The sequence below is a fragment of the Mirounga leonina genome, unplaced genomic scaffold, assembly GCF_011800145.1.
Source record: "Mirounga leonina isolate KUSES-001 unplaced genomic scaffold, KU_Mleo_1.0 Mir_53, whole genome shotgun sequence".
Taxonomy (NCBI): domain Eukaryota; kingdom Metazoa; phylum Chordata; class Mammalia; order Carnivora; family Phocidae; genus Mirounga; species Mirounga leonina.
In genome coordinates this window covers 2956243-2969409 of record NW_023270807.1, presented here as the reverse complement: position 1 = coordinate 2969409, position 13167 = coordinate 2956243, and the positions used below count along the sequence as shown (strand labels likewise).

At 47.4% G+C, this 13167-nt stretch overlaps 1 protein-coding gene across 1 annotated transcript; it reads right to left on the bottom strand.

Moving 5' to 3' along the window:
- Positions 1-420: 420 nt before the first annotated feature.
- LHFPL5 (LHFPL tetraspan subfamily member 5) lies at positions 421-7442 on the bottom strand. The gene is made up of 2 exons (XM_034991110.1): positions 6740-7442; positions 421-1076 (listed from the first exon to the last, which is right to left on the bottom strand). The coding sequence occupies exons 1-2, from the start codon at positions 7149-7151 to the stop codon at positions 679-681; spliced, it is 810 nt and encodes a 269-aa protein (XP_034847001.1). The 5' UTR covers positions 7152-7442; the 3' UTR covers positions 421-678.
- Between the last annotated feature and the right edge of the window lie 5725 nt (positions 7443-13167).

Sequence of the window (13167 nt, the reverse complement as noted above, 5' to 3'; positions counted from 1 at the left end):
CTTCTAGTTCAGGTCAATGGGGTGAAGACAACTGTGGGGAAAGGTGACTGGAGACGTCTCTGAGGTGCAACAGGCCCCTCACAGTGGCCACCTGCTGGGTAGGCATTTTGGGATTCACAGTGGTGTGAGACAGGACTTGCCCTATGACTAGGAGATAAAATTTATGCCCCGAGAAAGCCCCTTAACACAGGGGAAGAGCCTAATGACAGAAAGGAGCAGAAACTACCCTAGGAGGAAAAAAGGTCAATGGGAAACAGTCAGAAAAGGCTGAAGAGACGTCTGCCTGGGCTTTGGGTCAGCTACATCTGACTCTTAAAACTCAGGGATAGGATTTGGGCCAAAGGAAATTGAAACAGGATGGCATACAAAGAACCCCAAGGCTCTCTCCCCAACTCAAGGGAGCGCCCACCATCTGTACTCCAGGAGCTGTCACATCTGCCCCCAACCTGCCTTTCTCCTCCTGCCCCAACAACTCAGCCCCTCTGCTAACCTGTTGTTCCTCTCTCCACCAAACAAACCCCCAGTGAACTTCCAGACCCAGCCTCAGTGCCACCTTCTATAGGAGGCCATCCCTAGCTCCCCAGGCTGGATCAGGGTTCTCTCCCCTGTAGACCCTGACAGGAGTGGGGGTTTGAGGGAGGCAGGAGGACACCCTTCTGTCACAGACAACCTCTGTCATTACCTCATCACCTGCTGGCTTGCAAAACCCCACTGGCCCTTGGCCTCTGGAATAAGGGCTGTGTCTAATTGGTCTTGATGTCCCCAACCCCTGGCCAGAGACCAATCCTCTGGGGACTGGCTGAGAGGAAGCCCCACCTCCCTGGGGGATGGCGAGTTACCTTTTCCATCTGCCTTGTAGTCATCAGGAAGGAGCTTGTCCTGCCGGTAGCCCAGCACAAAGGCCAGGAAGGAGAGGATGAGGGCGTCTCCGATGCTGAGGATGGCCAGCATGAAGGCCCAGCGGATGGTGCACTGACCCAGTGTGTACTTGCCCGTCTGCTCCCCACACATGCGCCGCACCTCACTTGAGTCCCAACCATCTGGGTAGACCAGGCAGCCAATCATCAGGCCTGTGGCTGAGGGGGTAGGAGGGGGTGCAGATGGTGTCAGGCTGGGTGTGCTCAGCCTTCTACAGCCCACCTTGCACTGCTTCTGTCTTGTCACCTCCCTTCTCTTTGTGTTAACAGCCTTGAGAGGTATGGGGCAGCTCCTACCAACATTCTTGTAGAACCCAGGGGAGAAAATTGAGGATCCAAGAGCTAAAGAGACTTGCTCTTGGTCAGGAGTAGAGGCAGAAAGTGGAGCTCCTCAGCCCAGGGAATATTCTGCCATAGCACCAAGTGGTCCTACCAGGCCCTCAGCCTTGCCCCTCTCTGGCTTCAAACCCCTCCAAAATCTGATCCCAGCCCAGAGAACTCATCATTTCTAAGATGTACAATTATTCATACTCCGTTATCTCTGAAATAAGTATAATAAGAAAGCTTCAGGCCATGGTTTGAGTAGAAATATTTTTCCTGGGCGCCTGGGTGGCTCAGTTGGTTAAGTGTCTGACTCTTGATATCAGCTCAGGTCTTAATCTCAGGGTTGTGAGTTCAAGCCCCGCATTGGGCTACTTAAAAAAAAGAAAAAGTATTTTTCCTTTTTATAGCACATAGAATAATGCATGGCATGTCCTACAACTTGGAATCTTAGATTTAATGGATACACAAAGTTTTCCAGCCCCATCTCTGGCTGCTTCCTTCATGAACCTTTCATTCAAGCAAATAGGTCTCTTCATCCTGACCCAGTACAGGTCAGTGCAGTTGCTCACACTTCCCTGAATTTAAGAACCCCTAATATTTATTTAAAATACTGATTTCCAGGCCAGGGTTGGGCTCAGGAATCCCTGTTTTTAAAAACATTCTTTCAGGGACGCCTGGGTGGCTCAGTCGGTTAAGCGGCTGCCTTCGGCCCAGGTCATGATGCCAGGGTCCTGGGATCGAGTCCCATATCAGGCTCCTTGCTCAGCAGGGAGCCTGCTTCTCCCTCTCTCTCCCTCTGCTTGTGCTCTGTCAAATAAATAAAATCTTAAAAATAAATAAATAAATAAATAAATAAAAATAAAAACATTCTTTCAGGTAATTCTCTTAATAGGAAAAGCTGGGAAACACTAGCACAGTCTGCCTGGATTTCAAGCCCAGCTCTTTGCTAACTAGCTGTGTGGCTCAGAACAAGCCACTTAAGCTTCTTTGGCTTCAGTTTCCTCATCTATAAAGTGGGGATATGAACAGTCCCTACCTGTTTGGATTGAAGTGAGGTTCAAATGGGTTAATACTGGAAAAGTGCCTGGCACATACTTAGTACTTTATGAGTGTTAGCTACGATTATCCCATCCTGTGCTTTTATTGACTTAGTATTTACAGCCAAAAATATCATTTTCCCTACCTTCTCCTCACTTCTCCCATGCCCTCCCACCAATGACCACCCCACCTTCGCTGCACAGATAGGTGACATAATCCTGGAATGTGACCAAGGCGACCCCAAGGACAACCACCATGTAGGCAGGGGGTGCCTTCCATTATCTGTGCCACTTTCCCATTCCTCACCCTCCTTCCACAGGCCTGGAGGCTCTTTAGTTCCAAGGCTCTGCCCCACCCAGGAGCACCTGAGAAGCACCTCACAGGACCCAGTTACCTACCTTGGGCTCAGCTTGCACTTGCAAGGAAGGTCAGCAGATCAAATGAATGCATAGAAAGTATAAAGATCAGGATCCCACCTCCCCACCTAAATATATCAACTCTCCTTTCATTTTATACAGGACAAAATTATTTATATAGTTCTCTTATAGGTCACAAAATATTTCATGTACCATTTTTCTCTCGATCCCGACAACAGTTCTGTGAAGTAGGCCATGTATTAATATCCCATTTTACAGGTTAGAAAACTGAGGTCTCAGAGAAACCAAGTGAATTGCCCAGTCATCCAGCTACAGCAGAGCCAACACCTGGCTTCTGACTTTTTTGACCTCAAAGTTAATTCCCTCAACTCCCAGACACACCTCTCCAAAGAGCTGAATGTATTTAGTGCTGACATTTCAGACAGTGACAAAATGAGAAGTGTTTCAGGAAGATACTTAGCGGAGGGGAGCAGGAACCCTCCCAGAGCTTTTTGGTAAAACCTATGGCCTTCCCCAGTTGGTATAAGACCAGTACTTTGGTGCCTTAACCGTGGTGGGGGACGGGAACAGTTCAATGTAGAAAGGAGCTGCCCTTTTGGACTTTCCATTCTCCCCATCTCCTCCCCTTGGCCCCATTCTCCTTCCATAGCATCTCTGGAAAATAGCCCAGGGCCTCTAACCTGGAAACAGGTTGTTACTATTCTGGAAAATAGCCCAGGGCCTCTAACCTGGAAACAGGTTGTTACTATGGGTGCCACGGCCCTCTGTGAGCACCTGACCCAGGGGCCTGGGCACAGTGGGGGTCACCCCCATTTGTAGTATCTCAAGACTCTAAGGGGAGTTTACTTACCCTTTCTGACTTCCAGTCTCTCTGTAAAACAAGGAAAACAATGCCTGACTCATAGCAGAGTTATGAGGATTAAGTGTGGTCAGGTAGAGAAAACGCTCACTGCAGCGTCTGGTTCATGGCAAGCAGCCAGTTACTGTCAGTTGTGGTTATTATTATTGGCACTGAAGCCAATGGAAGCAACCTCAGTGGATGTGGGTGTCATTAGAGGTGTTCACAAATGTTTCAGGTACATAGTAGGATTATACTTCCTAGCTCTCCTCTTTTCAAGTTAGGCAAGGCCATAAGAGTTCCCTTAGAAAACAAAACGTGAGTGGAGGGGCGCCTGGGTGGCTCAGTCGTTAAGCGTCTGCCTTCAGCTCAGGTCATGGTCCCAGGGTGCTGGGATCGAGCCCCACGTTGGGCTCCCTGCTCGGCGGGAAGCCTGCTTCTCCTTCTCCCACTCCCCCTGCTTGTGTTCCCTCTCTCGCTGTGTCTCTGTCAAATAAATAAATAAAATCTTAAAAAAAAAATTTAAAAAAAAAGAAAAAAAGAAAACAAAACGTGAGTGGGAATGTGTGCATTTCCAGACCAGAGCATTTAACTGCTAGGGAGAGACCTTTCAGAGCTCCTTTTCACTCTGCCATGATGACAGCCAGAGGACAGCTGATGCTCCATCAGCCAGGGTTCCAGGAGAGAACAGTGAGAGCCAAGCCCCCAACTGATCCTCAATGAGCATGTACCACAAGCAAAAAATAAAGCTTTGCTTTAAGCCACTAAGATTTGGGAGTTATTTGTCACCGCACCCATCCTGACTGATAAAGTTGCCTTTGTGTTTTTCACATTAACCGAGCACCTACTATGTGTCAAGCACTGTAGAAGGTGTTTTATATGCATTAGACATCCCATCCTCACCAGAACTTTGTGATAGGATGTCCTGTTGCTACATTCTACAGATGAGGTTACCAAGACTCAGAGAGACAAGCAACTTGCCCTACCTGTGTTTCTAGGAGCTGGAACCACACACAGCTTATACCTGGCATCCAGAAGCTCAATTAACATTGTTAAACTACCGCCCCACACTGCCCCCGTCATCAATCCTCTTTCCTTTCTTGGGCTCCCCTCCCTGGTCTCAGGCTTCTTGGCAAGGTTAAACTAACTGGTTTAAGCATCTTCAAATGGATGCATGTCCCAGCTGCTGTTTGCAGAGCACATAGCCCTCTTCATCCCTCTCCCTTTGGCTCATCTTCCATTCCCCTACACTAAAGAAAGGAACATGACACCACCTTCACTCTCCCCCAACATAAATGTTTCATAGGGTGGCATCTGGCCACCTCTGCTATCAGTGTCTCCAGCTCCATGACCTGGAGTCTAATTCAAATGGCCTGCTGAGGCCTACCCCACCCAGGCCTTCCCAAGCACTGCCTGTTCACCAAATGGTACCTGTTGCCGGAGGCTGTGGGTGGGGACAGTGTGGAGAATGAGAGGAGTGGTTGTGTTTCCAGCATTCCATAGCTCTGATATGGAGGACCAGTTGGTAAGCATGCCAGGGTCCACTCTACTCCTCTTTGTCACAAAACTGCCAAATCTTCATTACCCCTCCTACTCCCCACTGCTCACCAAGATTTACCTTAGCCTTGGCCCAGCCTCTCCCTCAATGTATAGAAAGACGAGAGGAGAGGGAGATGGTAGATGGATTGGGAAGGCAGCTCTGGAGCCAGGTGAGTGGCCTGAGTACAAGATTTTGAATCAAAGGTTCTGTCTATCACTACCTGTGCTAAAGACAAGTTACCCACTAAGAGCCTTATCTATAAAATAAGAGTAATATCTCCCTCGCTAGGTAGGGATAGGGCTCCTCCAGATGATATATGTGAAAGTACTTTGTAAGTCATTATACTTATGTAAATGTGTGGCTCAATAAAAATGTCTTTGGAATACATCTAGTTTCTTGGAACCCACTGCCTTAATTCTCCTTGGTCCTTAGTTGCCAGTTGATTTGCTATAGCCTTGGTCAAGTCTTTCCCTCTTTCTCAGTCCCAGATGCCTCATCTGTAGTTGGCGGGGGTACTTACAGCTCTCTGGGGTCCCCCTCCAACTCTGACAGAGTGTTGAGTCTATGTGTTTGGTTGTCTGGGATTCTGATCCCTGCTCATTCCCCCTGTTGTGGATAATACTTCTCATTTTAACCAATAATGTCAGGATGATTTTCTCTCTAGTCTGCAGTGCTAGCACTGCTCCTGGACATTTCCTAGTATGGACAGCCTGTGCATGGCCCTTGGGGCAGGAAGGGACTAAGGGCTGCTGGACAAGGCTTTAGAGAATAGGACCAGCTGGCTCAAGGACTGAGAGGCCTGCCTGGGCCAGGAGAAAGACAAAGGGACAGGGAAGGCCTCATTTCTGGGCACCATAAGTAGCCACCTACCCCACATAGTTTTAAAAGACCCTAGGCACCACCCTACTCCCCCACCACAAAATATCACTCCCATTTATTGCCTCAAGTATGGAAACCTATAACTAGGGAACAAAGACTTTCACTCCACCATGAAAGAGGGAACTTAAATGCAAGTTTCTATGGGAAAGGTCACAGCATAGCACTCCAAATCAATGACCTAGGGTGGGAAGGAAGGAGTGAGGGCAGGGATCTGTGGATCCTTAAAGGAGAAAGAACAAATGCCTAGAAGTGGGAGATGGTGACATCTAGGATGTGCTTGACTATTTTGCCCCGGGTTGGATCCTATTCCCACAGGGCCAACAATGGAGGCTTCCTTCTTTTTCCTTCTCAGAGCAACAACAACCTCTGATGTGGTGGCCTGGGAGTCAGGACACCTTCTATCAACTAGCTGTGTCCTCCTGGGCAAGTCACTTCCCCTCTCTGGACCTCAGTTCCCATCTGCAAGATGAGGGGGTTGAACAATTCGATCTCAACGATCCTTTAGGTCTCAGCCATTCTAAAATTTTCTACTCCTAGAAGCTTCTGCAGAGTACTAAGTAGGGCTGGGCTAAAGGAGAACAGCTGAGGGACGCCTGGCTGGCTCAGTCGGAGAAGCGTGTAACTCTAGATCTTGGAGTTGTGAGTTCGGGCCCCATGTTGGGAGTAGAGATTACTTAAAAAATGAAATCTTTGAAAAAAAATATAATGTAAAGGAGAGCGTCTGGGTAGGAGACCCAGAGCATCCACAGAGGGTGGAATGGTGCAGCTTCCCCTATGGCCTGGGGGGGTGGGGGTCCCTGCTTGTCCTCCCATTAATCTTACTCACCTGCAGCCAGCTGCATCCATGCGCAGATCTTGTAGACTGTGGCCGTGTTGCAGACAAAGAAGAGGCTAAAGCAGATGATGGAGCCAATGATGAGGAACATGGCCAAGGCCACAAAAAACATGGCAGTCTTGAAGGCTCTAGAGGGAATGGAGGAGAAGTCCAGCGGGCCACCCTTGCAGATGAGTTCAGAGGACAGCACGTTGCCCACACAGTAGGAGAAAAGGCCAAAGTAGCCTGCCTGGGGTGTGTTAACACTGTCACCAATCCAGTAGGGCTGGATGAAGAGGGCCATGACCAGTACCGAGAAGCAGATGGTGAGCGTGCCCCACATCACACCCACAGCCCTCGAGTTGCGCACATAGTTGGTATGGTAGATCTTGGCTGCCTCCTGGGCAGGCAGCAACTTCACCATGGTGAGGATGTAGGCCCTGGGCTGGGATCCTGTGGGCTGTAAGCCAGATACTTTGCAGACAGAGGCCTAGGAGTGGGGTCACTCCTTAGCCAGGTTTGGGGAGGAGGCTGAGGTAAGGGTACAAGGTGAGGGTCCCTCCAAGGTAGAAGAAAGAGGATTAATAAATAAGACCAGTAACACAACCTTGGTTTCTTCAGGGAAAGCTTGTCCAGATGCCTTTGTCCGCTCTAGCCAGGCTGTCTCCGGTCTCCTGCCTCCTCTCCAGCCTGCCAGGGTCTCAGGCCTACTGGCACCGCCCTCCCCCTCCCCCCCTTTCCAGCTTAGAGCTCCAGAGAGCTCCGCCTCTTCGCCGCGGCCCGGCCCCTCCTTCCTCCCTCCTTCGAGAGCTCTGTTTCAGCACCGCGGCCAGCGCCTCGGGACTCCGGTCCGAAGGGGGCGTGGAAACCGAGACCCGGCCGGGGGAGGTGCGGGGAGCGCCCGGCCCGCCCACCGCGCGCTCCCGCCATAGGGAACTGAGACCCGTCTTCACCCTCCTGAGCGCGAGGCGGGGGGGACGACAAAAATTGGGAGGCTGGGCCTGCGACTGTCGCTGTCACATTCCTCCCGCTCAATACCTGCCTCACAACCAAAACCTCCTCCTGAGCACTGTCGTCCCCCCACCTCCAGCCTCAGCCTCAGCCTCATTCCCACCCTCACCCCCACCCCCACCCCGTCCCCATCCAACCCCTCCCTGGCTCCTTAGTCGCCCTCTCAGAACTCCCAACCCCCTGGAGTCCAGCAAAACCTTTTCTGATTGTGTCTTCCGGTCACCGGCTTCTCGTCTCTGTGGTTTCTCTCATTCCACAATTACTAAGAGCCTATTATGTCCTAAGCCCTATGTTGGAGGATATCTTCCCTAAGCAATTCCCTACCACAGAGATAAAAATGACAGGGCCCCTGCCCTCAAAGACAGTGAGATATTTACATATATGTATGTATATTGGCAATGCAGACTGATAGTGTGATAACAAACACTACAAAGTACTGCAAAGGAAGCTCCCAGAACTTACACATGTTTTTGTTCAATACAGTATCTTTCTCCTGTTTATATGTTTTTGTTGCATATTTCTTTTTTAACACTCTTTTTCAAAATATATATTTCTCCTGACTGCATAGGTAGATACATGTTTGATGTAGAAAGGACAATTCAGGAAAGTTACATAAAAGAATATAAATCACTCATAACCCCAACATTGGGAGCTCAGGAGAGCCAAGATCATCTTAAAAACACAGACTTTGGCTTTAGACCGATCTGGATTGCGTTAGCCACTTACTACCTATGTGACCATCCATGGAGTTAACCTACCCAAGCCTCAGTCTCTTCATCTATAAAATGGGGAGGATAGTATCTATCACAGGGTCTCCTGGGTAGCTCAGTCGGTGGTTGAGTATCTGACTCTTGGTTTCAGTTCAGTCCTGAGATCAAGCCCCATGTGGAGCTCCACACTCAGTGGCGAGTCTGCTTGTCCCTCTCCCTCTGCTCCTCTCTTTCCCTAAAATAAATAAAATCTTTTAAAAAATAGTATCTATCACATAAGAGTTAGTAAAATAATATATGTATTGGCCTCAAGGCCTCACATATAAAAGTACTCAAAATGTTTATTTGGTGTATTTCCCTCCTTCTGTATATACTGCTTTACACAGTTGGACAATTTAGTATCCAATTTTTTTCACTTAGTATTACACCACTAATATTTTCTCATATTACTATTTTTTCAAAAACCTGATTTTAATGCTTGTATATTGATACAGAGTATGTAATCATTTAATTATTTAATTAATCATTTCCCTTTTTTAGGGTATTTTAGCCGTTTCTGGTTTTTCACTACTAAAAAACCCCAAAACCCTGTCTTCTTTTTTTTTTTTTCCAAAACCCTGTCTTGAACATATCTGTGCCATTACTTACATTTCCTCTTTCTCTTAAATCTCTTTAGTTTTGTGACTAGTCTTCCCATCAGACTGGAGGGTCATTGAGGGCACAGGCTGTGTCTCCACCATCGGACTGGCAGCTTCCCTAGAGCAGGGACCGTGTCTTTCCCCACTCAGAGAAGGCCAGAGGCTGGGGCCATATTTGGCTTGTCCAGCACAACTTTCCCTGCCTCTGAGAGCAGACTCTCCTGCTTCCTGAGGCTCTGGTGAGACAGCCAATCACAGGGCTTGCAGATTCTAGAGACAAGGATGGGTGGGTGACCCAAACTAGGCCATCTGTCTTTACCTGGAGAATCTGAATTGGTGGTTAGACTGACAAAAGGAAAACAGCTATTGCTTAGTCAGGTCTTGGCAACATCCTTTTTTTTTTTTTTTTAAAGATTTTATTTATTTTTGACAGAGAGAGAGAGTGTACAAGCAGGGGAAGAAGCAGGCAGAGGGAGAGGGAGAAGCAGATTCCCCACCAAGCAGGGAGCCCGATGCAGGGCTCGATCCCAGGACCCTGGGATCATGACCTGAGCCGAAGGCAGACGCCCAACCGTCTGAGCCACCCAGGCGCCCCAGTCTTGGCAACATCCTTAACAAACGATCCATGAGCTCCTATTGTGGGAGCTTCAGAGACACCCCGATTCCCACTCCAAGACAGGTTACCCTGTTCCTTCCTCAGCTCTGTGACCCACCCAATATCCTTCTATTTCCTTCTCTTTTTATTTCATTAGCCAGGGTAGGTTTTGGCTGTTGGCATCAAAGAGCCCTAACTGATCCAAGTATTGGCACCAGAAAGATGGCTTCAGGCCCAGGCTTTAGGCAAAAGTTTCTGAGATTCCTGTTTATGGTCAGTATTGAGAAAACAGCATCCCACAGCACACAGAGGAGAAATAGCTAATAAAATTATCAGCTGTGAACACCAGAGATCATGTGTCCTCTGAGGGTCAAGTTCTGGGAGCTGAGTGGCTTTGGTCAAAACAGATTTGAAGGGAATAAAGAAGGGGCTGCTGGCTGGCTCAGTCCATAGAGCATGTGACTCTCGGTCAAGGGGTTGTGAGTTCAAGCCCCATGCTGGGTGTAGAGCCTACCAAAAATAAATAAATTAAATAAATAAATGAATAAGGGGAATGAAGAAATTAGGAACACAGAGTGGGGTGGCTGCTTATAATGGCATTGAATGATATCAAGCAAGGTAAACTTAAATAATCTAGATTATTGATTCAAGAAATAAAATAAGGGGTGCCTGGCTGGCTCAGTTGGAGGAATCTGCAACTCTTGTTCTCAGGGTTGTGAGTTTGAGCCCCACGTTGGGTATACAGATTACTTAAAAATAAAATCTTAAAAAAAAAAAAGAAAGTCAAGACCTTTATGTGCTATAGCTCAAAGAATCTTTTAAGGTCTGTTGCTACAAGGCATAGGACCATTAAAATAAGATTCAGGGGATGTGGGAGTACAGAACTGCAAGGCGTGAAATCCATCCTATGTTCCTCAGGAACTGGTCAAATCCTCACCTGGGCCCCCTGACCCTTGAACTAAAGGTTAATGTACTAGGAAGAACTAAGTGAAAGTCCTTGGCTCCCTCTTACTCCCCAAATAATAAATCAAAAACAGTTTTATGTCCCAGGAGAACTGTAGAAATGAGTCACTATCAGTGACTCAAAAGATGCAGGCATGGGTGGAGGGGACTCCTATCTCTAGTGGGCATCTGTCACATTGTTTATTTTTGATTTTGGCCTACCAGCATCTTAACCCCCTTCCTATGTGGGGGTGATACCCTGCTGTTTGAGTCCTGGGAGACAGTGGAGCCTCTTCTCCCACTCCAGAGAGAGTTCTGATGGTGTGCTGGCCAGATGGCAGTGGCCTGCTGGGGCATGACAGCCTCACGCAGGACAGCCCTGGGGACAGCGAGGAAGGGAAATCTTCCTGGAAGGTAGAACTTCTACTGCTATAATTATCTACCCCCAAAGAACCATATCCTAATGCCCAGAACCTGTGAAATTTACCTTATTTAGAAAAGGTTCTTTGCAGGTATAATTAAATTAAGTATTTTGAGATAACGAGGTCCTACTAGATTATCTAGGCTGGCCCTAATTCCAATGACAAGTGTCCTTCTAAGAGACACACAGAGGTGACATAGCCATTGAGGTAGAGACTAGAATGATGTGGTTTCAGCCAAGGAAACTGGCAACCACCAGAAGCTAGAAGAGGCATGGAACGGATTCTCCCCTAGAGCTTCTGTAAAAAGCACAGCCCTGCTGACACCTTGATTTCAACTTTTGGCCTCCAGAATTGTAAGAGAACAAATTTCTGTTGTTTCAAGCCACCAAGTGTGTAGCCATTTGTTATGGCAGTTTCAGATAGTATACCACCTCTCCTGTAAAGAGAGAGACTCAGCGGGGAGTCTGCTTGAAGAGTCTCTGCCTCTGCGCCTCCCCCAACTCTCTCTCTCTTTCTCTCTCAATTAAAGAAATCTTTAAAAAAATTTTTTTAAAAGTCAAAACCAAAGAAGACAAAAAAACCCCCAAAAAATCAGCAAAGCCAAGTGCTGGTGAGGATGTGGAAAGCAATTAGAACATTTTTACTTTGCTGGTAGGAATGCATATTGGTTCAGTCCCTTTGGAAAACAGTCTGACATATTTTGGAAATTAAAAAAACATTTGCCATGAGACTCAGCCATCTCACTCTTATTTGTCCCAGACAAATGAAAACTTGCACACACACAGAAACCTACACATGAGTATTTACAACAGCTTTATTTTCTCTCTCTTTTTAAAGATTTATTTTATTTATTTGAGAGAGAGAAAGCGAGCATAGGGGGGAGGGGCAGAGGGAGAGAGAGAATCCCAAGTAGACTCCCTGCTAGGCGTGGAACCCTATGCAACACTTGATCCCGCGACCCCGAGATCATGACCTGAGCCAAAATCAAGAGTCCAGTGCTCAACTGGATGAGCCACCCAGGTGCCCCTTTTTTGTTTTGTTTTTTTAAGTAGGCTCCACACCCAGTGTGGAGCCCAACCCAGAGCTTGAACTCAAGACCCTGAGATCAAGACCTGAGCTGAGATAAAAAATCAGATGCTTAAACCACTGAGCCATCCAGGCGCCCCTATATATAACAGCTTTATTAATAATTGCCCAAAACTTTTCAGAAATAATCCAACTGTCCTTCAGCCTGGGAATGGATAAACACACTGTGGTTCCATTCACACAACAGACTACTAGTCAGCATTATAAATGAACTCCCTAAACCTGCCACAGCATGCGTGAATCTCAAATGCATTATGCTAGGAAGCCATGCCAAAAAAAAAAAAAAAAATTTAAGTACATACTGTGTGATTTCATCTCTACTACATTATGGAAAAGGCAAAACTATAGAAAATAAAGCATATTTGCCTTTGCCAGCATGGCTCTGGCAGTCCAAGGAAATTTTTTAGGACAATGGAAGTGTTCTGTATCTTGGTTGTGGTGGTGGTGGTGACATGATGTATGCATTTGTCAAAACTTATAGAACTGTACACTGTAAGGGGTGATTTTTTCTGCGTTGATTATAATGTAATATTTTAAAAGAGATTACTAGTGTTGGTAGGGTGCCGAATCCTGACAAACCAGTGGGGGAGAGAGTGCTAATACACAGAGTGAACAGAAGGAGTGCACGTAGAGCTCAGGATCATGACCTGAGCAGAAGGCAGACGCTTAACCGACTGAGCCACCCAGGTGCTCCCATAAGACTTTTTTTTTTTTAAGATTTTATTTATTTATTTGAGAGAAAGAGCCAGAGAGCACAAGCAGGGGGAGCAGCAGAGGGAGAGGGAGAAGCAGACTCCCCGCTGAGCAGGGAGCCCAACTCAGGGCTCGATCCCAGGACCGCAGGATCACAATCTGAGCTAAAGGCAGCCCCTTAAGTGACTGAGCCACCTAGGAGCCCCAAGAGACTTTTAACGATAGAGAACAAATTGAGGGTTGATGGAGGGAGGTGGCTGGGGGATGGGCTAGATGGGTGATGGGTATTAAGGAGGGCACTTTTTGTGATGAGCACTGGGTGTTGTACGTAAGTGATGCATCA

Coding starts and splice junctions, on each gene's coding strand:
- LHFPL5 (XM_034991110.1), bottom strand. CDS start 7,151: ATGGTGAAGTTGCTGCCTGCCCAGGAGGCAGCCAAGATCTACCATACC. Junction 1,077..6,739: donor ATGGATGCAGCTGGCTGCAG/GTGAGTAAGATT, acceptor CTACCCCCTCAG/CCACAGGCCTGATGATTGGC.